Source organism: Propithecus coquereli, unplaced genomic scaffold (genome assembly GCF_000956105.1).
Source record: "Propithecus coquereli isolate 6110/MARCELLA unplaced genomic scaffold, Pcoq_1.0 Scaffold224, whole genome shotgun sequence".
Taxonomy (NCBI): Eukaryota; Metazoa; Chordata; class Mammalia; order Primates; family Indriidae; genus Propithecus; species Propithecus coquereli.
Genome location: NW_012147634.1, coordinates 893,755 through 916,800, shown reverse-complemented (window position 1 = coordinate 916,800; position 23,046 = coordinate 893,755). Strand labels below are relative to the sequence as shown.

General features: G+C 39.7%; 1 protein-coding gene across 1 annotated transcript in view; it reads right to left on the bottom strand.

The window, feature by feature from the left end:
- Positions 1-15,982: 15,982 nt before the first annotated feature.
- SLC12A2 (solute carrier family 12 (sodium/potassium/chloride transporter), member 2) overlaps positions 15,983-23,046 on the bottom strand; it is a 92,022-nt gene continuing 84,958 nt past the window's right edge. The window contains exons 23-28 of the mRNA XM_012645036.1: positions 22,896-23,018; positions 21,340-21,451; positions 19,446-19,532; positions 17,908-18,043; positions 17,698-17,765; positions 15,983-16,118 (exon numbers count right to left, since the gene is read on the bottom strand). Of these exons, the coding sequence (XP_012500490.1) occupies positions 15,983-16,118; positions 17,698-17,765; positions 17,908-18,043; positions 19,446-19,532; positions 21,340-21,451; positions 22,896-23,018 (662 nt within the window). The remainder of the gene's footprint in view (positions 16,119-17,697; positions 17,766-17,907; positions 18,044-19,445; positions 19,533-21,339; positions 21,452-22,895; positions 23,019-23,046) is intronic.

Here is a 23,046-nt window from a genome sequence, read left to right as displayed (position 1 = left end):
ATATAAAGCATTCTTACAACTCAATAATAAAAAACACACGTAACCTAAACATATGTACACCCATAATTTGCTGAAATAAAAAAAAAAAAAAGTGAAAAGACAACCCACATAATGGGGGAGAAATATTTGTAAATTATATATCTGCCAAGGGACTTGTATCTAGAATATATAAAGCATTCTTACAACTCAATAATAAAAAAAACAAATAACCCAATTTAAAAATGGACAAAAGATATGAACAGATATTTCTCCAAAAAAGATGTAAAATGGCCAACAAGCACACGAAAATATGCTTTCAGGGAAATGCAAATCAAAACCACAGTGAAATACCAGGATGGATAGAATAAAAAAGTCATATAATAATAAGTGTTGGCAAGGATGTGGAGAAATCAGAGACTGGTGGGAATGTAAAATATTGTAGACACTTTGGAAAACAGTCTGGCTGTTCTTCAAGCAATTAAGCATAGTTATCATATGACCCAGCAATTCCACTCTTAAGTATATACTCAAAGGAAATTAAAACATATGTGTATGCAAAAACTTGTACACAAATGTTTATAGCAACATCATACACAATAGACAAAAGGTGGAAATAATCCAGACGTCTATGTATGGGTTAACAAAATGTCCTATATCCATAGGATGAAGTATTATTTGGCCATAGAAAAGAATGAAGTACTGATACATGCTAAACATGAATGAACCTTGAAGACATTATGCTAAATGAAAGAAGCCAGACAAAAAAGACCATATATTATATGATTCTATTTATATGAAATATCCAGATAGGCAAAATTTTTTTAAACAGAAAGTAGATTTGTGGTTGCTTAGGGATAGGGAGGATGGGGAGACAGGGAGTGATAGCTAAAGGGGATGGCGTTTCTGAGGTGATGAAAATATTCTAAAATTGACTCTCATGATGGTTGCATGTAAATGTGACTATACTAACATCCATTGAATTATACTTTAAATGGGTGAATTGTGCGGTATATAAATTGTATCTCAATAAAGCTGTTTTAAAAAATATATTGGCTTACATAGTAACAGTCCAGGCATCCAGACCCACTATCTCTTGCCCACTCCCCACTCTTCCTGCCTCTGTTGCCTTTCTCACTTGGTGGCAGAGGTGATGGCTAGGATCTCCCGACTGACCTTTGCCACCTTATGAGCGAGTTCAGGCTGCTGTAACAAAATACCATAGACTGAGAGGCTTAAACCACAGAAGTGTATTTCTCAGAGTTATGAGGCTGAAAAGTCCAAGATCAAGGTGCTGGCAGGGTTTGGCTCCTGGTGAGGCCTTTCTTCCCGGCTTGCAGGTGGCCACCTTCTCTCTGTGTCCTCACATGGCCTTTGCTCAGTGCATGCACATGGGGAGAGACCTCTGGTTTGTCTTCCTCTTCTTTTTTTTTTCTTTTTGAGATAGAGTCTGGCTCTGTTGCCCTGGCTAGAGTGCCGTGGCGTCATCCTAGCTTACAGCAACCTCAAACTCCTGGGCTCAAGATATCCTCCTGCCTCAGCCTCCCGAGTAGCTGGGACTACAGGCATGCACCACCATGCCCAGCTAATTTTTTCTATATATATATATATTTTTTTAGTTGTCGAGATAATTTCTTTCTATTTTTAGTAGAGACGGGATCTTGCTCTTGCTCAGGCTGGTCTCGAACTCCTGACCTTGAGCGATCCACCCGCCTCGGCCTCCCAGAATGCTAGGATTACAGGCGTGAGCCACTGCGCCCGGCCTGTCTTCCTCTTTTTATAAGGACACTAACGGTATGGGATCTGGGCCCTATCCTCATGACCTCATTTAACCTTAATTACTTCTGTAAAGGCCCCATCTCCAAATATAGTTATGTTGGGGATTAGGGTTCAACATGTGAATACAGGGGGGTGGGGGGGACACGAACATCCAGTCCTTAATGGCCACCTTAGCAAACCCAGTTGACAGCACACTTCTCTCCCAAAGGGGATAGGGGATAGCAAGACCTGAGGCTGCCTGCCATTGGCTCAATGTAGACCATAATCCTGTTTATGGACCAATCACTTTGACTGGCCAGCGTCATGTCAGCCCCACCAAATCAGAGGAAGTGCCTTGTCCCGCAGGGAAATAAATTATGCGTCTCATCAAAGAAAACGGGCAAGGTGAGTCCGAACAGTAAACACCTAGCCCACAGTGCCGGGGCTGCCGACAGGGAACCTGCGTCCCAGGCTTCGGTGTTGCAGAGATCGCCTGTGTGAGCCAAGGTTAGTCATCGAGCCTCTCTGTGCCCCTGGCAGCCCCGCCCGGAGCGCTGGGAGGACGAGGGGAGACGCAGGTGCGAGAGCGCTCGAGAACCACAGCTCACAGCACTCAGGACCTGGAAGGGACCTTTGGGATGGCCTGACCCTTTCACTTTACACATTTGGTAAAAACTGGTCTACGACAGCAGATGTGAGACAACTTGATATGAGAATCCAGACGGTGGCTGCCATAAATTTTAAGCATGTGACTTCATCTCACTTGGCCTTGTTTTATTTTATGAATAAATTGTCTTCTGGTGTTTATGGTTTGGGTTGGCTCCTTAAAATTTGTATTAATAATCTGTGATTTCTTTTCAAATTCTAAATAAATATTCACTTCCAGGCCTTAAAAAAATTGTCAACAAAATAAAAATAATAATCTCACACAATTGTTCTCAAAATTAAACGCGACAGCGTAGCATACTTTGCAATGTGGAGGTCGGAAGTGCCACACTCCCGTCGCTCAGACGTGCCCTACAGACACAAGGTCACCGCACTGGAAGAGAAGCAGCCTGCTCTGGAGCCTGAGGTGTCCGGGAGGGGTGGGAACTTCGTAGGAGACTCGCCCCTTACTATGGCTCGAATATTTGTGTCCCCTCCAAAATTCCTGTTGAAACGTAATCCCCAATGCAACATTAAGAGGTGGGGCCGTTAGGAGGCGATCAGTACCTTACAAAAGGGCTGGAGGAGTAAGTTCTTCCCTTTTCGCTTTTCTGCCATGCGAGAACGCAGCGTTCAAGCTGCCATCTTGGGAGCAGAGCCGGAAGCGCCCCAGGATAAACTTCAGTCCTTCCCGGATCACAGTCTCAGGTAGTTTGCTGCAGCAGCACGGACGGACCAAGACGCCCTCGTGCCGAGGTCCCCTCAGTGCGAAGCCTCCGAGCTGTGGAGTCAGCCAGGCGGCAGTTCGCACCCTGCCACATCATTTGCGACCTGGGGCTTCTAAGACTCTCAGTTTCCTTTTCTGTGAGACGGGACGACAATTCCTACTTACACTGGGATAGTGAAAGAGTAAACAATGGAAGGCGCCTGGCACCTGGCGGGAGTCGCCCCCTCTAGGCCCGTCCCCTGTCCCTCTCCCTTCTGCCCGAAGCGGGGCGGGCGGGGCGCCGTGACTCTGCCCCGCAGCGTCCCCCTGGCGGGAGTTTCTCTGGGTTCTTTGAACTTGGCCGGCACTAAGCTTCTTTGCCAGAGTCCATGTTAGCCTGAGAAAAGCTGGAAACTTTTTGTACTCTAAAGGAGACAAAAATGAGCTATAAAGAAAATCAGAGCGTCTCTTCCGTCCTCCCCTGAGGGCGCGGCCGGGCCTTCCCAGCGTCAGAGGCCCGAGCGTCAGGCCCTCACTGCGCGCTTGCACTTCACAAAACGGGAAGCAAGATGCGTTTTTAAAAATAGAAAATACTTTCGAGTCACGTGCTTTTCTTCAAATAACACCGCCCAGCCCCATTGTGAACGCTGAGAAACGTGCGACCGAAGACAGGGAGGAAGGAAGGAAGTGAAGCCTGCAGTTACAGAAACGAGAGCGGGCCAGAAAGAGGCAGAGGGAGAGCGAAAGGAAGGACGGGGGGCGGCGGGGAGGGAGGTTCCTCCTGCTGGGCGACCTGGGCTGAGTGGCCCGGTTAAGCAGACATCCTCCCCGCCCCTTTTAGGCCCCTGGGACTCTGTCAACACTCAGAGTCTCCTGCCTTTTGAAGGGACCTCTCGAAAGACGGGAGGTTTTAACAATGCAGAAGGCTTCGCTTCCATCTGCGTGCTTCTCCGTGCAGAGTCTTCTCCACACGCGGCCCCTGCGGCCCGGCCAGTTCAGTGATATCCGCAGGGAACCAGACAGCCGAGAAGCCTTTAAAAGGCAGGCAAGATACAGGCAGGTGGCTAATTCCCTAAGCAGCCGCACACTGTTAATGGCGCCCTTGCTCCTCTGCCTGCCCTGCTTGCTCTCCCCTCTGACCCGGCATCCCCCTTCCTCCAGCGTCTCTCCCTGCTGCCCTCTCCTCCTTGCTGCCCGACAGCCCTTCCCCCGTCTCCGCCTGTCCTCCCACCACCCAGTCCCGGCTCTTCCCCGCCTGGGTTGCTGAGCAGGGAAGGGGGCTCCGGGCCCCCTAAATTCTTGGCCTGGTCCAGCGGGGCTTTCGCGCTGGGCCGGGAAGGCGCTGTTCAGGCCTGGGGCCCCAAGCACCCGTCTCCAGGTGACCCTTTCCCAGCCTCGGGGGCTTCCGGGTTTCGTGTCGCCTGGCGGCACACCGCACCTCGTTTTTCTCTGAGGGAGAAGTAATCGTTCTCATCACTTAAAATCTGGAGGCCCTGGTTTTCCTTATGTAGAACAGGCGTAACAGAAACCGCCTAACGGGAGAGCTGGGGTTAAATGAGATACTGGTAGCTATCGCAGGGAGGCCCTGTGTCCGTGACCCACGACCCCCACATTTCTTTGCGTCCCCACCTCATGGGCTTTGTAAATGGAAAAGGTAACCCGAATTTTTGAAGTTTATGTGCAACTCTCAAATCCCATGATAGCGAGGAGTTCTCACCTTTTTCTCCAGCAAGTGTTTTTCTAGAGCATTTTTAAAAAATCTGCTTCGCTGTTGCTGGACTTCAACATGACTTGCAACTATTTGTTTGCAACAGGAGACTGTGAATTCTTCAAGGAAAGACAGGGACAGCGTCTTATTCCTTTTTATGTCCCAGGTACCAGGCGTAGCACTGGGATGTGGCGGTTCAATAAACTTCATAATATCAGTATCTTTATAGGTCACTTATAAATGGAAATGGGCACATCGCCCACAAGCAGAGCGAGGAGACACAACGGAGCGTGGAAAGCCGCTGACAATGCCAGCGCCGAGCCAGGTGCTTCACCTCTCTGGGCTTATTGTAACCAGAACAAGCCAGGGGGGGATTAAAATAACGAGACTTCTCCAGTTTTGACAGTTCATTAACTTTTGTACAGACTTATTTGACATACAAAGTGGAAAGCCAGTTCTTACTTTGAAATGGGTTGATTCTACTCATTTACCTCACGAATATTTCCTGAGGACCTACTATGCACTGTGCTAAGCATTAGGGATACAGTAGCCAGTGAGTATTCACTGAGCCAATAAACACATTATTAAACGACCTCTTCTTCAAATAATGGTATCGCAATCCATAGCATGAAAGAAATAAATGAATGAATTGAAAAAGTGGTTATTTTAAGTTAGGTCTCAAGCGTTCAAGCATACAGGAAACATCTCATGACACGTAAATCATCGCGTGTAGTTGTCATGACTAGAACACTGAACCAAACACCTGTTTCAAAAAGCTCTAGTCCTAACAAGGCTCCGTGCCTATAACCCCCTCATCTATCCCCATCAGCAGCCTTCCCCTTTATATAATTAATATTTTCATTCATTCCTTCACTAAAAAATCCCGTGTTGAAAACTCCTAGCTGCTCACAGCTAAGATAAGCCACTGGAGACATAAAAGCGATTCAGTCAGTTACTCTAATGGGACATCAAATAAATAACAAGGGGGTGGCCCACCAGATCCGGTGGGAAGGCTGCCAAGGGAGTTCGGCAACAGGAGGTCAGAGAAGTTGCCCAGAGACGGTGACTTGCGGGCTGCACCATAAAGCAAGAGTAGGTGTTTAAGGACGGGTTTCGGGGGAACACGATCCTCAGACTCCTGACGGGATAAGGCACTGATGGCAGATGCTCGTTTGGCTTTTTCACAAGGATAAAACAAATTTACCTAATTTTTAAATATTTCAACACTCTGAGTTCCAAAAAACGGACTCTAATACTGTAGTATTAGAGTCCTACATTACTGCAGCATCAGCGAAAAAGAAACAAGTAGGAGTGGGAGCAGAGCGGGCACAGGAGGACTGTGAAAGGCCAGAGGTTAAGCACCTGATACAATCTCTGGATAGTCCTTCCCCGATCGGTCAAGATGAAGTGGGAAACAAAACAAATTACATGACCACAGCGTTCATAAGACTGAAAAAATAAAACAGTCCTTTGGTTCATTCATTCACTAACTCCAGCATTAAACAATATTCAGTGCAACTATATTGCAAGCCCTCTCCAAGGTCGCCTCTCCCGGGAGCTCCTGGACTGGAGTAGACCACAGGACAAAACCTGGGGACTGAGGCATGTTGCCGGGTAACGCCAGCGAGGCGAGGCCATGAGGGCCAAGTTGCGAGCACTCGAAAAGTTCACTTGCAAGTGACAGCACCAGGGCTGGACTCCGGGCCGTCTGGCTCCAGAGCCTGTGTTTTCATCTTCAGTACTACGAACAGACGCAGCTGTGTATTTTCGGCATGGCCTGGCTAAACCAAGGAGGCTGTCTCAGTCTTGCTAAAGAGGCTTTTGCCTTTCTTACCAACAAAGTGTTGATAAAAGTTCTTAGCCGTTTTTGTGACACAGCAAGTGAAACTCAACACAGAAAGTAACCTCCCAACCTTTCTCCCTCCCCTGCGTCTTAAGAAGAATAAACTTACTGCCGACCCCTGCAATCTCAATACTCCTTAGAGTGGACTCAGGGCTTGACCCCGGGACCCCGCGATGAAGGCAGAAGAGCACCTCTTATTCTTTGGGGAGTTGTCCCTACCCCATTTGGTTTGTTTACGGGGACACAGTCCTCCATCTCCCTGACAAAGCGACTGGTCACAGGATGGGTATGTGTCTCAAGCTTTCTAGAAATCTGAATCCTGCGTGAAGCTACACAGGGTTGTAGGGCAGCCTCTGGTACCGAGTTTCCTGGATTCCTCAAGACTTCTGCGGGAACTGGGGTGTGGCGAAGGGGTTCCCTTTGCTCTAGTGTTTTAGAATTGTGAAGCATGGCAATAATAAAAGCAGACTGACTTTTAGACAGTTTTACTTAAAAAAAAATCTCTACGGAGAATGAAGCCCCTTACGTCCTGCGACCAGGGTGGACCCCTTATCCCACTGCCCTTCGGAGGACGCTGCTCCTCTCCTTCCTGAAGCCCAGGGGTTCAATTCTTTCGAATCTATGCCCTCTTCCATTTCCTTCCAGTCAACGCCATCTCTTCCACTCATTCTAAAACTGCTACCTGGAAATGGGGCTTTGGGAAGAAGCCGCCTTTTTAGGTGGTAGCAAAATGCTGATGAGGCTTTTACCACTGTTATCTTCCAGCTCAGACCACATGCCCACTGAGTCTGGAGCTTTGGGGGGGCTTGGAAGAAAAGCATCAGACGTCAGGTCCTCATTGAGAAAAAAAACACTTAAAACTGGGAAGAGGACAAGGCTGTGGCACATCCTCTCAGTTTCACATGGCGGCCCCTTTAACAGACTCGCCTGAGGGTTACGTGCCTAGCGCAGCAGCATTTTTGGTCTCAACACCCTTTTAAAAATTAAAATATCTTTGTGTGTGTGTGTGTGTGTGTGTGTCAGACCTATCAATATATCGCATTAGATGTCAAAACACATTTTAAAAATGTTTATTATAATTAAAAATAACAAATCCAATACATGTAAATACAAAACATACATATATATAAAAAGTACACTTTTCAAAAACTATTACTATGAAGGAGCTAGGCATGGTTCTGCACAGAACAATCTCCCTCAGTGTTCAGTTAGCAGAGGACAGATGGATCACCACGTTGTTTCACAGGTTCCATTAGCCCCTGGAGCAAAGATGTCCTCACGGCCTGTGACCTCTGGAAAACACCACTGTACACTTGAGAGAGAATGAGTGAAAAGGCAACTAACATCTTAATATTATGAAAATAGCTTTGACTTGGCAGAACCCCAGAAAGGGCCTCCGTATTCTCCTGGAGCCCCCACGTTGCATTTGAGGAACTGCTGGTGTAAGGGTTGGACTTTGATATTTACCATCAAGGGCTTAGGCCCTAAGAAGCTACATGTTTTACTCTGTTGGAGATGTAAACATTTTCTGTCCAGTCAAAAGATAACCCTAAAGCTCAGGATCTGTGTCTACCTCAGCAAACAATTGAAAATGCCTTTCCTAGAGAAAGACATAAATCCCAATCCTCTAATTCTTCTTTGAGCCAGTTTTGCCAACTTACTGATTCTCTTACAAAAGGGTTGAGCATAATCTTTAACTTATTTACTCTGTTTGTATGCTCATGTATTTAACTTTTGGAAAATAATAGTTTGATGTGCTGTTGGCTGTTTTTGGAGGATTCAACAAGTGTTGTGTAAAAAAGGGTATACTTTTCTAGCTAGGCCCTTGTGAAAGTAGAAAGGGGGAACACAGGTAGTTTTGCTAAAGAAAAAAAGAAAAAGCTCTTTCTTCTGCAGCTAGAAAACGTACCTGGATGAGATTAAACAATCAAATGACTTTCAGCATTTCAAATCCCAATTCTTGGTCTTAATCCAAAGGAGTAAAGGGTAGATTCTAAAGCATGGACAGGATCAGGACCAGAAAGGAGGCTGAGATCTGGGAGACACCTGACAGTGCCCTCCCGCTCTGCACGCCATTCTGGGCAAAAGTAACCAGTACAGTTGCAATGTACATGACCTAGATTGAATTACACACATTCTGTTGGAAGGTGGTGGTAGCGAGGTTGTGAAGACAATGACAACTAAAACACTCCAGTGCTTCCATTTGTGCTGAAGGAAAACATGAGGGCGATGAACTTTCCATTCCTGTCAGTGGTACTGGGCCCTCCTTGTGGAACCCTAGTATTTACTGAATGTATTATTTGAACAATATGTTCCTAACTGCAAGCTATTTTAGCTGGTACACAATTTAAGAAATGATGGCAGGAAAAACTTGCTAGACTCATTGAGAAACTGTGTAATTCTAGAGTGATAAGTGATTTTCAAGTGCAATGTTGACTTCCTGTGATGACTTTAGAATGTAACTTTGCCCAAATTGCAACTCCACAGTCGAAATCACCGCCATCGTAAAGCACAGACTGGGATACAGCCTGGGCCGGGGAAGAGACTCTCTGCCAGGTCATTGCAGCCAATGAATTGAGGATTAGAGAATGGATTATGTTGCTAAGAGAAAGAAAATACAAGAGCAGAGTTCAGATCAAGGATCAGGCTTCCAAGGTTGCTGGGGTTGCTTACCAGCCCTAAAATACTCAGTCACATCAACTAGCAGCTGGCAAGTTGAGTGTTACCAGAGAAACCTCTAGCCTGGGAACAAGATTCTGAGACTTCTCTAGAGTAGTCCTCAGATCCCTGGGCCCCCAGCAACAACCGTTAGAAGGGAAATCCTTGCACGCAGCCATGGAAGACTAATGAGTGAGAGGATGACCGCAGGGAGAACCCAGGCAAGCAGTGGCCAACCATGGAACTCACTTCTCTCCTTTTCCAAATAAATGTTCTCATAGTGATTTCCTGTTTTCTCTCCATAATTAATTATAGGTAGACTGGGAGCAGTCTAGCTGAGTGGTTAAGAGCATGGGGTTCGGTTACCCTCCCTGAATCTGGACCCTGGCTTTGCACTATGTGACCTGGATCTACTCCTGTGTTCCCATCTGAGAAATGGAGATCACAGAATCTACCTCGTAACTGTGAAGATCAAATGAGACAAAACATGCCAAGTATCTGGTACACAGAGGCATTCAATAAACATCAGTCACCGTAAGGAGAATTAGGGGTAAAAATATTATTTGGCCATTCGTAGGTTGCGGGATGAGGAGCCACACCTGGACCTGATCATCATAACGGTGCTGGACTTAGACCCCAAGTCCCTGTAACCTATTACTACGGACCTCCACAGGAGGCAAATGGCTTAGGGTTTTCTGATTTTCAGTGAAACGTGGGGCAGCATTATTATTTAGGGCAATCCTGGGATACCTATTGCTTTAGTCTTCCCAGCCTCCTCCTCTTCTTATTTTTAATAATAAAATCCACTTTTTTTTTTAAAAGAGAATTCACTGCATGTCAAATGGGCAAAGATTCATGCCTAATCAATGACAGCTGAATCAGGGGATCACATTTCCCAAACTGAGCCCACTGGGGCCCTTCCCTAGTCATTTCTGCCCAAATTTGAGACATACCACCTTTTTTACTGCAGTTGTTGCTTGGACTATGATTTTTTTCCCAGAAGCCACAGAGCACACGAGGTGGTGACAGTCTACTTGAAGCATCAAATCAAGCCTGGAGAGGCAAACCAGAGACAATGAAAGACATAGACAGAGCCCTAATGACATTGTTCTGAGTCCCTAAACTCAGATGCCTTCCTAGATTTCCTTTTTCTGTTAGCCTGCTTTGGGTTCTATTCCTGCAGCTGACAAAGACCTAACCAATATGAAAGGAAAACACTGAAGAATCTGGAAAGGAGGTAATTATTTGAATTCACAGCTAATATGAGAAGAGATGGAAATATGTGTAAACCATGGAAGAATGAACGAAAGCAACCATAACTGAAAAGCAGCGTATGTAAAGGAGAAGAATTTCACTTAGAACAGAGATTAAGTGGTAGGAGTAAAGTATGTTTTCACAAGCCCTGTGGTTCATTCTATACACACTGAAGTTTGAGAACCACTGTTCAGTGTTTCAAGGCATAACACACCTGTGCTTCCTCACCATGAACTTTCTGGGAAAAAAACGCAAGTGTGAAATTTACGTCAATACTACTAAACTCACAGGTGCATGGATAGTAAGCAAAGGATTATCTTTACTGATGGAAAAACCACAGAGAATAGACTACCTGCCAGACGTAGGTTATAGCTCTGAGAGTGGTACCATGTAGCTAATAGAAGATGCTGTTTTTGTCAAGAGATTTAAAAATTCAGAAAAACCAGACTTCCATTCTTCATAATTCACTATTTCTCAAAAGGAAATATGACTGTAAGTCTTTTAACAAATAAAAATGCAAATCTTTTGCAATCCATGAACCTCTTCTTGGAGCATAACTTTCCTATCTCACTGCCACCACCTACCCTACTTCCAAAATTGTCCTTGTTATTTAATATCTTCCAAATTTCTTAATTAATTTTTTAGGAACTCAAAGGAGACTTTTCATGGCTTAAGCAAAATTACAAACATAAAAATAACCTGTGGCTTATTGGTTATTCAGATAAACACCTATAGATTGTTCCTTTTCAAGTTGTGACTACCTCCTTCAAAAATGGCTTAATTGAAGCTTAATTTTATTTAGAATACAAAAGAGCAAGTATAATCATATCCTGTAAGAGTTCATATCTTATGTGTACCTTATTATGTAAATAAAAAATATAAACACTGCCTAATTTTAATTCTTTTTGCTGTATCTGCTATTAGAGATATGAGAGCTGGATATAAAATTATCTGATAAACTACTTCCCTTCTTTAGACTAAGTTAACTCGTCCAGGACAAAATCTCCACAATTCTCCACCTCAAAGCTTCAGCAGTATGCTAATGAAATTCTGACAAGCACAGAGTCAGGTTTTTCTATTCAATATCCATGGATCACTGATCCTGTTTTGTGGAACAAAAAAATAACCTTATTTTCATTTGTAGCTATGGGTAGAATATACTGGTAATTTATATTCATATCTTAGAATAGTGGAACAAAGGATATGTGTTGACAATGCACTCTTATTTTGGGGAATGAGTTCCTGATCTGTGAGGACAGTAGCCACAGAAAGTGACAAATTCAGAGGCATTCGTGTTTTCCCTAAAACAATAGCTTCAAACTTTTTACCTTGTCTAACAACATTCAGTGGTAGATTCAAAGGGGGAAAAATGGGCTGAAGTTCTTAAAGCTAATATTTAATAGACTATCTGAAATGCCTATCACACATAAAATAATCCTGTGACCGTTGCCACCGTATTCTATAAAGGGCAATGAAACTTAGATCTTTAGTTAGTGTACTCCCAAAAAAGAGTATGTCAAATTGGTTAACCCACTGACACATTTCATGTATTTACTATTTGAACTAGATAAACTAAATAGTACTTTCTATGGAGTATGTCCTAGGACTTGTGCTATCTTTACCCCAAAAATTAAACATTAAATTACCATCTATTTGCTTTGACCCTACAAACATCCTATCGGTATATAAAGAGGGAAGCATATCAAATGCATTTGTCTTTTCTTCTAGTGAAATGAACCAAAACAAAAAAACCAAAAAAAAACAAAAAAAAAACCCCTGCTGCCTCAAAGATTAATTACATTCCTGTTTTGAAAACTAATGAATAGTATGACATTAGAAAATGTCACATTCATAGATGTCTTTGAATTCCCTTTTAACTACCCAAAGAAATAAGTAAACTGGCCTACATAGTAGCTTATTTGACAACATGCAAGAAGCACAGATCATACAATGGACATTCACATTTAATTTCAGACCCATTAAAGCATCCTATAGCTAATCTATATTTCTAACTGTAATTTGTATTACCTGAGCACATACTTGCTGGAAAGACAAGGATGACTAAGTTGAAAAAGACCCGTCTATCCCAGCCGTCGATCTTACGGACCAGGCGGCAGTAAATGTGTAAAGGACAAAAGAACTGGGCTCAAGGCCCGCTTCCTCTGCGATTCACCACGTGGCCTTGGGAAACCCCCTAAGCTGCGCCAAGCTGCTTTCTCAAGAGTAAAAGAGATAAACTGACTGTCCTACATATACGATGTCCCTACTGTAATGTTCAAATGAGAAAGTGAAAATGCTTTGTAAAACTGTAAATCAGCTTAGCCAAAAATCTCTGAAAGAAAAGAATCAGATTATATTCAGGGACTATGAATCCTTTTTAATCTTCTAGTTTCCTCATTTATAAATGAAGGATTTTGGCCCACAGATAAAGCAGAATCAGAAAAGCTAAGTCATTAAAAAAAAAAAAAATCAATGATCTGCATCTTACACTGTTCAGTCACACTGTTAATGTCAATAGTGATTATTCCAAAGGCTTAGGGATAATGAATGATTTCAAACAACTTTTCCAAGGCATGAATATTAAAGTAAAATCTATTTTAAAAACTCAGACACCAATGAAATAGTTGCCTAAATGGTATTAAGTTTATGAAGTTGGCATAGATTTATAAAAAAGATAAAATAAGAGCAGACATAAAATAGTTTAATGAATCCACTTCCTTTATTGCAGCAACTTCTGTACAAAGCAGCAACTGCAATTCTCAAGGTTAAAACATTAGAAAAGCATTTGTGTGACAGTTATAGTACAGTATTATCAAAATATTACATTTTCAAACTTAGTAGATAATCATCCACCAGAGCTCAAATCTTTAAATTATTTCCACAGTCTAAAAATATGTAATGTCAGAAAGCATATAAAAAGAATGCAAAAGGAAACCTAAAATACAAATGAAATAATGTAACAAATAAATATTTGATTTCAGTAACCGTTAATAATCAGCTTAACACCACCATTCTCTCTAAACCCACTGAATTCTTACCTATTAGGAATAATGAACTGTCAAATACCATTGTGTAATTATTTATTTCCAAGTTATCACCAATGATTAGAACTAAAAAAAATTTGGCATTAAAATAATCAAAATTCAGCATAAATAAGGTACAACAGCTTCAACACTAGCTAGCATCTCTAAGAATTAATCATTGAAATTTATTAGAGCACTACAACAACCTTGAAACTTTTGACCTGGTGTCTAGTGTTAAGTGAAATTAATACAATTTTTTTTAAGTGAAAAGCTTCTTACATTATTTCACAGACAATATTACCCTCCCCACATTATGCATATTTAGATATATTTTATGTACTTTATACACACATGTATAACACATGACATTTGGTTCCTGTAGTATAGATCACAATGATGTTTTCCTGAATGGGAAAAACTTAAAAAAAAAAAAAAAAAAGTAAGTGTACCTGTGCACATATCAAGATAGCAGCACTCAGTCCATGCCCTATAATCCATTTTAAAAGTTCACACATGATATTGTTTACTGAATATATTTCTACTATCTTTCCCCCCCAAACACTGCAAAACCTGCAATAAATGGAACAATGCTGAGTTATAATGTAGAAAAGAATTTTTAGAAAATCGGTTACTTCATTTTCTTAATATTCTGAATTCAAAATTATCAGATCTCCAATTTACATTAATTGAATTCATACTCATGCAGCAAAATACTGCACCATTGAAAAGAATAATTTTAAAGATTTCTATCAAGATTCATGAAACTTGCGTAAATTCTACACCATGGAAACTTATCCCAACGCATCCAGCAAACAGCATTCTAGATGGAAATGTTCTCCATCTTTAACTGGCAACTGTGTGAATGACAGCATGCCCTTCAAATGGCTGCCTTGTTCTCCGTGAAACCATGTCCATCAATCTGACTTTGAACTCATGTTTACTAAACAAAAAATAATTTAATCTAATGAATCTTGATCACTGTAAAATGCAAAACACAACATAAATTTCATTATATATACACATATGCATCTGTGTATGCATATACATATACACACACACATATACAGATATGTAGACATAAATCCCTTGAAATGTTTTTAGGAAATCCTTCCTTGAATAAAAAATGAAAAACTTCACATTAATAATTGTATATAAAGCTTTTAGTAACAGTACATATGCACTGTCAAAATTGTACTAGTAGACTGTGATGTCAAAACAGACATTTCAAAAGCACAAACTGGCAGTTTTTATTAACATAAAAGTTTTAAAGTATTAAGAATGGATTAAATTTAAATGTTCAGAATAATCTGTTCAAACCTGAGTGTATTAAGACTAAGTGTATTTGACAATTGAATGAAGCAAGCCTAAAAACATTTCACTAAGAAACCAGTGGTCCATTTAACCATTTGATGAAACATTATTTTAATGATTTATAAAGGATGGTACAGGACAGTGAAATTCCACGTAGTGTTTATTGAAATATTCTATTAAATGACATTGCTTTGTCTAAATTTCCTCCAGAAAAAAAATCTGTTAGCATTTCTTAAAAGTCCCTCAGATTTGAGGAAAATTCTAAATTAGGACAGATCTCTCTTCAAATAAATACAAATGATCTTGTTTAAAGAATGACAACATATAATTTTTCAGCATGGTATATTCCAAGTATTAGATAAATCCTCAACCTTCCCTAAGGTTTCAAGAAATAATAATGAAGATTGATACAATAGCCAATCAGAAGGGTTTAAAAAGGTATTTTGGGACTTTTTATCTTAGCTCTACATTTATGAGTACTCATATAAACCTAACCTTGGGGTCACTTTTTGATTACCATATTTTTTCCCCATTTTTCATTAACCTGCCCTAATTCTCACCTTTAACATCTAACAGATACCTTTAACAAAGTAATAGAAAACATACAGTACTCAACACTAATTGGTCAATGGAAGAAGAAAAGCAGTGTCCATTTTGTCTTAAGGTAGAAGAGACCAGAAACAAAAATAATAGCTGAAGGCAAAGTCTGACATTCTATAAATTTATAAAAGAGGATATATGGATGAGATTTGGTTAATTTCAGAAGGCACCTCAAGGCTAAAGGCTTTTTGTACTCCTTTCATCAATCAAAAAATAACACACTTTTATTGCTATTCCAGTAGCAAAGGAAAACTTTACTCTTACGAACTTCAGTCCAAGAAAGAATCACCATTCACTAAGATTGAGATATGGAATTGACTAAAACTGAAGTCTCCATACACATAGCAATGGAGCAACTTTCCTGTGTGCTTTCAAATTAACGAAATAGTGAAAGAAAAGTCACCATTCGCCATTGTGATGTTAATATGTCATTGAAGATTTCAGTTACTTCACTAGGCACTGAAGTACCACTCTGGAGGACTGTCCATTGTGTAGAACATTTAGGAATAGAAGGTAAGGACACTCTGATGATTCCCACGGACTAGGAGGATTGGTGGTAGGTCCTTAGATAGAGCTTCTAGCCATGCCATGTAGAGAGCACTAGACACAGCACCTTTTCGTGCAACTGGAAGACTCCTGGCATCCAAAACAGAGAGGAAATTGAGCAATACATTTGAGAAGAGTAAAATGTAACAAAAATTATAAATGAAGTCACGATAAAATTAATTAGAATTTACTATAACGTATCATAATTTTAGAATACTTCTGAGTGTGGTGAAATTCTCCACATAGGAATAGCAACTACAGTCACGCATCACTTAACGATGGGGATGTGTTCTGAGAAATGTGTCGTTTGGCAATTTCACCCTCGTGCAGTCATCATAGTGCACTTACACAACCTAGATGGCACAGCCGACTACATGCCTGGGCTATATGGAACAGCCTATTGGCCCTAGGCTACAAATCTGTACGGCATGTCACTGCATTGAATTCTATAGGCAACTGGAACACAATGGTAAGTATCTGTATATCTAAACATAGAAAAGGCACTGTAAAAATCATTATATAATCTTAAGGGACCACTGCCATAGATGCGGTCCATCATTGACCAAAACGCCTTTATGCAGCGTGTGTCTGTACTAAACAATCATATTACTATTCCAATGTTTTCAATTGTAAACAAAAGATTTTTAAAAATCTGTTCTTTAAGAACAGCAAATAAATATTTCTATAAACCAAAATAATTTGGTATCTAACACTAAATCCCAAATTCCCCTTCTTCCACGAGAACAGAATTCTTTTAGGAGAAAGGGATGTTTCGATCGGAATTTAGAAAATGGAAGCTACACATGGATAAATGAAATTCTTATCTTCCTCTATTTTTCTGAGTTTTAGTTTCTATTTTTAAATGATAATGTAGTGGCTAGTTGCTATGCAGAGTGAAGTTTCTAAATTTCTATGTTTTAGTGTCTTCCATTACAGGTATTTGATTAGCAGCAGAACTTGAAACTTTCTGATATATTGAATATTTATTTTTAAACTAACAATCCTTTAGTTACTTTTTCCATCACTTGACACGGTTTTTTGGAGGCCTGAGCTTTCCTTATCTGTTAAGGACAAAGGCTCTAGAACTGAGAAAATTTGGGTTCAAGTAATACCTAGCTAACCTACTTTAATAGAGGAAGAGCCAAAGTAGGCAATTAGCATCTATATTTAACTCGAGGGCAATGCATCTATATGTGAAGTTTGTGCGTGGGGAAACCTGGGAGTGGGGATTCAGATAGGAATCTCTATTCAAATTTAATCCTCCAAATAACTTGCTGGGGTTATTGTCATAAAGAAGCAAGCTGTCCAGGATCCAAATTTTAACATGGGACCATCCTATCTCACAAAGGCTTGATGGCTACGTTGTGGTGTTTACAAAGCTAAGTAATTTTGAAAAGATGAGAAGAAGGGTAAAAGAAAAGTTTCAGAATAACCTATTATGATAAAGAATTACTTAGATTCATATAATGCTTAAAGTTTTTGTCTTTCCTCCTAACTTAAATGATTTCTCCAAAAGCTTAAAGCAAAGTATATTCAAAAAAGTTTTTTCCTCCTTATAACCACTAAGCCATTATGGGTGCTATATGATATGTACTTGGACTATAAATTAACTCAAAGTACATCATCCTAAAATGAACAACAATAAAATCTTAATACAGATATTACTTACATGACAATAATATTAGCTGTGCTTGAATGTTCCTTTAGTAGTTCATTTAACCTGATCTGCCGGTATGTCTGAAATGAAACAGGACAAAGTCATTTCTAGACCATTATAACTGGTTCCTTCCATACCAAATTGCAGTTCTTGGTATTTATGTCTTAAGGATTTTAAAGAACCACATAGAAGATTAATGAAAAGGAAGCAGAAGAAAAGAACCTTGGTCTTATAAAGCTCAAGCTCATTATCTGTTATTCGCCATGGTTCATCTTCTTTCATTTTATCTGCAACATCTTGTTCTTTATCATCTTCGTGAAGTCTGTATGGCTCAATCATTTCATCAAAAGCTACAATACTTAAAAAATTGAAAGAAAAATGACAATTAACTTTATTTAAATTACATAACAAGAAGATCTTGAACACTAAATTCTAACTTGAAAAGTTAGTGCTTCTCATCTATTATGCTCCCCTCCATACCCAAGCTATAACAATCACTTTGGCGATTTATTTAAAAAATAGCAATTTCTAGCCTCTCAAACTGATTAGAAATTTAGAACTATACTGACAACACAGGTTGAGTATCCCTAATCTGAAATGCTTCAAAATCTGGAACTTTCTAAGCATCAACATGATGCTGAACAGAAATGCTCACTGGAGCATTCTGAATTTCAGATTTCCAGATTAGGAATGCTGAACCAGTATGTATAATGCAAATATTTCAAAATCCAAAGGAATCTGAAATTCAAGCATTTGGGATAAGGAATACTCAATGTGTAATAAAATTGCTGTTTTTAACTGCTAAAGCTGATCTCCCTCTATCTACCCCTGCTTCTATGCCCACTACCCTCAACTTGAATAAATTTTATCAAAGTAGCCAAAATGCAAATTGTGCTACTACTTTGCTCAATACACCCAAAGGCTTTCCCAGTTCAAATACCAATGAATAAAAGTACTGCAAGAAAATACGCTAGAACATTTTGAAGGGAGGAAAGGGCAGATACTAAAATTTTAAAAGATACAGAATTAATTTCTAGATCCAAAGATCCTTACTAGGACAAAAGGTAATAAAAGAACATGAATGGCATTGTAATCCCCTATGAATATGAGAAATATTTTTTAGTATCAATCTAGTATAAAGCACGTTATATATTGTTTTATAATAGAAGCAATCTCTCCCTGATTACAATCTCAAAAGATATACCTTACTATTTTCTATTTAAAATAAATTCTTTATATCAGCTTCATCATTTCTTCAACATTTATCTGAGAATGATTAAAATTATATCTGGTAAAATAAATACAACTATAACAACTTCTGTATACCATTTTCAGGTAGAATATTCCAAGAGTCTGTGCTAGGAGAATTCTAAATGCAATTATTGTAGGTAAATTCTTAGATTCTCCTACTTTAGCAATAAAACAAAACAGCAGAAAGTAATCGGTATTTGGAGCAGGGATTGAGTGGTTATAATCAATTTGGGCAGGGACGATGGAAATAAACCATCGGTGGCATTAACAATTTTCAGAAATCACATAAAGTAGTGATTGAAATCCTCTCTAAAAACTGAAAACTCTTTAGACTTACTTTAATATCTGCTATAGGCATGACAAGTATCAGTGCTAAATTTTTAAAAATTGACTTCACATGTAACTAATAGCAGGAAAAAAACCTCTAGGTACTTAGTTTAAGTTGAATTTGTGTCTAAGTAGGCCAACTAAAAAAGGATCAGAAATTTGTAATTTATACAATAACTTACTTTTCTTTCTTTGGTTTGGTATTGATATCTCCTAGGACCATAATATCTGAGAAGTCTATCCGGAACTTACTAAGCAAGGTAGCCATCCTATAACAAAAATGAATAAACACTGAGATACATGAAGGGTGCATATAAGTAGTTTGATTCTATACTGGGCTGAATCCATCCACCTGAAGAGCATGGTTCACAGGAAAAGCCTACAAAGTGCTAAACAGCGTCCACCTGAATTAATTCGCACTGTTCCTTCACAAGAAGACTTCTAAATCCCCGAGTAGAGACTACGGTGACATTCTTTTACTGTCTCTGAATCTCTCCTTGGTGTCCAATAGTGAGTAGGCAGAGAAAGACATTGAAAATGAAGTCTGAATGACAACTAGTATTTTTAAAGCTAATTTTAGTCAAATTATATTAGTAAGTATATGAATTTCAGTAAAAACTAGTAGATAGATATTATTTTTAGATTATTCTTCCATCCAAGAGAAATGCCCATCTCAAGGCCCAAATACGACTTTGTGGGCCAACCTGAAGATACAGCCAAGAGCAGATTAATTTCACAGCTTTTTGTGGGGGAGTGGGGGAAGAGGGCAACTGGAACAGGCACGGAAAAGGAACATCAATAAGCCTAATTTTTCAGTAAATACCCTTTGGAAGCATACTTGGCAATGAAACACTGGTGGCAACAATAGAAAAGGTGAAGTGCACATACATACATACAAGAAAAGCAATTAACAAAAGAGAATTTTATTTTCAATCAAATGAGTTTTTAAAATTAAGACACGAGATATTAGAAAACAGATAAGCTACAGGTTTAACTATTAAATTCATTACTAGTATTTCTTGCATAATTCATTATTAGAAATGAATAAACACCTACTTGAATTCCAGTATCTACCTATTATACTAAGTTCTTACTTAAATACAATGTGCTAAACATTATAGGGCCCACAAAACTCAAACTAAGAAAATATAATACAGGCCAGAGTGTGAGGAGTGGTAGGTATCAAGTGTATTGTGATTGGGGAAGGAAACATAACAACTAGTCAAGGGGGTAAAGGGGAAAAAAACAGGGAAAGCATGAAGAAGAACTGAGCTGGGCTTTAAAGAATGGCGTATTTAAACAGATAATAGGAAAGGCAAGTGAAGAGCCATTCATATTTATAGGACAGACATGAGCTTAAGAAGAAGCCTGAATTCACAGCATGTTTAGGGAATACGCAGAAGAGTAAGGCAGGGCATATTTGCGGGAATACGAGATAAAAATGGAAAGGGAATAGGAGAACATATTGTCAAGGCCTTACAGCAATCAGACTTTCTCTGGTAGGTAACAGAGAAGTTGTTCGAGTATTTTGGGTGGAGGAATCACGCGGTTGAAACTCTGCTTTCCAAGCATGAAACTGGCAGGGATGTGTACAATATATGCAGGAATGTCAAAGACAAGGCAAAGGTACTTAACGTGCAGGAGAGAAGCACTGAAACCAGAACTGGCATTGTGGACAGACAGAAAGCAGGGGATGTATAACAACAGCGTCCAGCGATTTCTGTTGTCTAGAAGTCTACAAAATGCATCCCATATATAATATGCAATTTTGTGTACTTTCTTCCCCAACTGAAAGAAAAACAGCTGTTTAATATTTTAATGCCACAAGAATTTAAGAAGAACCTTCTAAATGCTAATATGTTAAAAATACCACATTTAAATAAAATTAAGTACCTACAACTTAAACGTGAAGACTAAATTAAAGAGAATGAAGTTATGTTTAAGTAGAATTTTCAGCTTCAGTAAAGAGGAAATGATTGACATTTTCTGGATTGTCTAATTTTTACCCTATCAAATCTATATTGTGATAATGAAGCGCCACTGGATCAATGCCCTTCAATTTTAAAATGAACTTACGCTCTCCGGTCATGGTCTATTCTGTTTATTTTTCCACCAATGAATACTCTGATCTTACAGTCTTTCCACTTTTTCTTGGTAGTCAGAAGATAAGGTATCAATAAGGTCAAACCTGAATTATAAAAATATAACAAATGATTTATAAAATGCTAATTTCTCATTCAAAAACTTTTAATTCAATTTAGTCTCTAAAAACATGTTCACTATAACTCAATATAAAAAATTCTTTCTGTCTTTCCTTGATGATTCATTCAGTCAAAAGAGCCATTAGGCAGGCCTAGGCAAGGAGGGCGGCCCAGTGGAGTCTGGGTCCATTTGAGGAAGAGCACCAAATGGGACCGTGGACTGGCAGAGTCGGGAGACTAGTCACAGACAGGAGGACTGAGGAAATGAGTCTATTCAGTGACCCTAATGGGAGCCAGGTTTAACACTGAAATGAGAAATATGAAAGGGAGAAGCTGGGCTGAATTGATAGTATCTCTATATCCACGCACACACACACAAACATATATATGCATATTTCCTAGCTCTGTCCTGAGTGGTCCTGGGAACATATCTAGTAGCAAATCTAACACCTTGATCTTTGTTTCTAAATACTATTCTCCACTAAAAGGAACCACCGATCCTTGGATAAAGGGTTGCTTCCATAGCTGGTGTAGGCAAAGTACAAAACTACAAACTGAGCCTGTAACATCGTCTCATGTCAGAAAGTAACTAAAAGAATGACTGGACATGATAAATGGACACAGAAGAGGATCCCACTGCTAAACATGGGACAAATGGAACATCAAAACAAGTAATGAGAGTAACAAATTACATCCCACTGAATAAAACAGGAATCAATGAGTCCATCCTGACAGAAATAAAGAGAAAGCTCTTCCTTATAGTAATATGCCAACTAATAAACAAGGAAAAAATAATGGGATTGGAAAATTATCATTTGGCAATCACAACAATAACAATAAATTCAGGAAGAAACATTTATGGATGCTAAAGATAGTGGTAAAGGTAAAATGAAATATTTAAATACTCTCAAAGTAACTCCTCCCCTCCCCTGCCACCCCCAAGACCTGTAATTATAAAGGGAGGAGTAACTTTCCAGTGGATAGACCTGGTGAAAGCCACACTACTCAGTGGTCAAAGTTAAAGTCACCAAGGATGGGACAAAACATCACATGCCACCTAATGAGATGCCACCTAATGAGATGTCGACAGCATAACTTCTGTGATATTTCTGCCACAAATACATAAACAAATTATGATAGAAGAGAAAATAGCACTCCAAACTAAGTGACATTCTACAAAATGGGCTGTAACATTAAAAAAATCTTAAGGTCATGAAGCTCAAGAAGTACAAGGCAACTTCCACATTGAAGGATACTGAAGACCTGACAACTAATTGCTGTGCCTGATTCTGAAACTAACCCTTTTCTTTTGGGAATGTTGGCAAATGTGAGTGGGGTCTAGGGGTGAAGAGTGCATGCCATTTCTTAATACTGTTCTCACTACTTCAGTAAATTTAAAATTATTAAAAATATGTATTTTAAGCACCTTACCTCCATCATCAAAAAGCCACCAGACATCAATAGTGTTCTTTCCTTGTTTTTTCTGAAACTGTACACTGGCTTCAAGAAGCTTTTGGTCAGCTACATTTAAAGGCACAATAGGGCCTCTGGATTCTAAAGGATTAAGCAAAAAAAAAAAAAA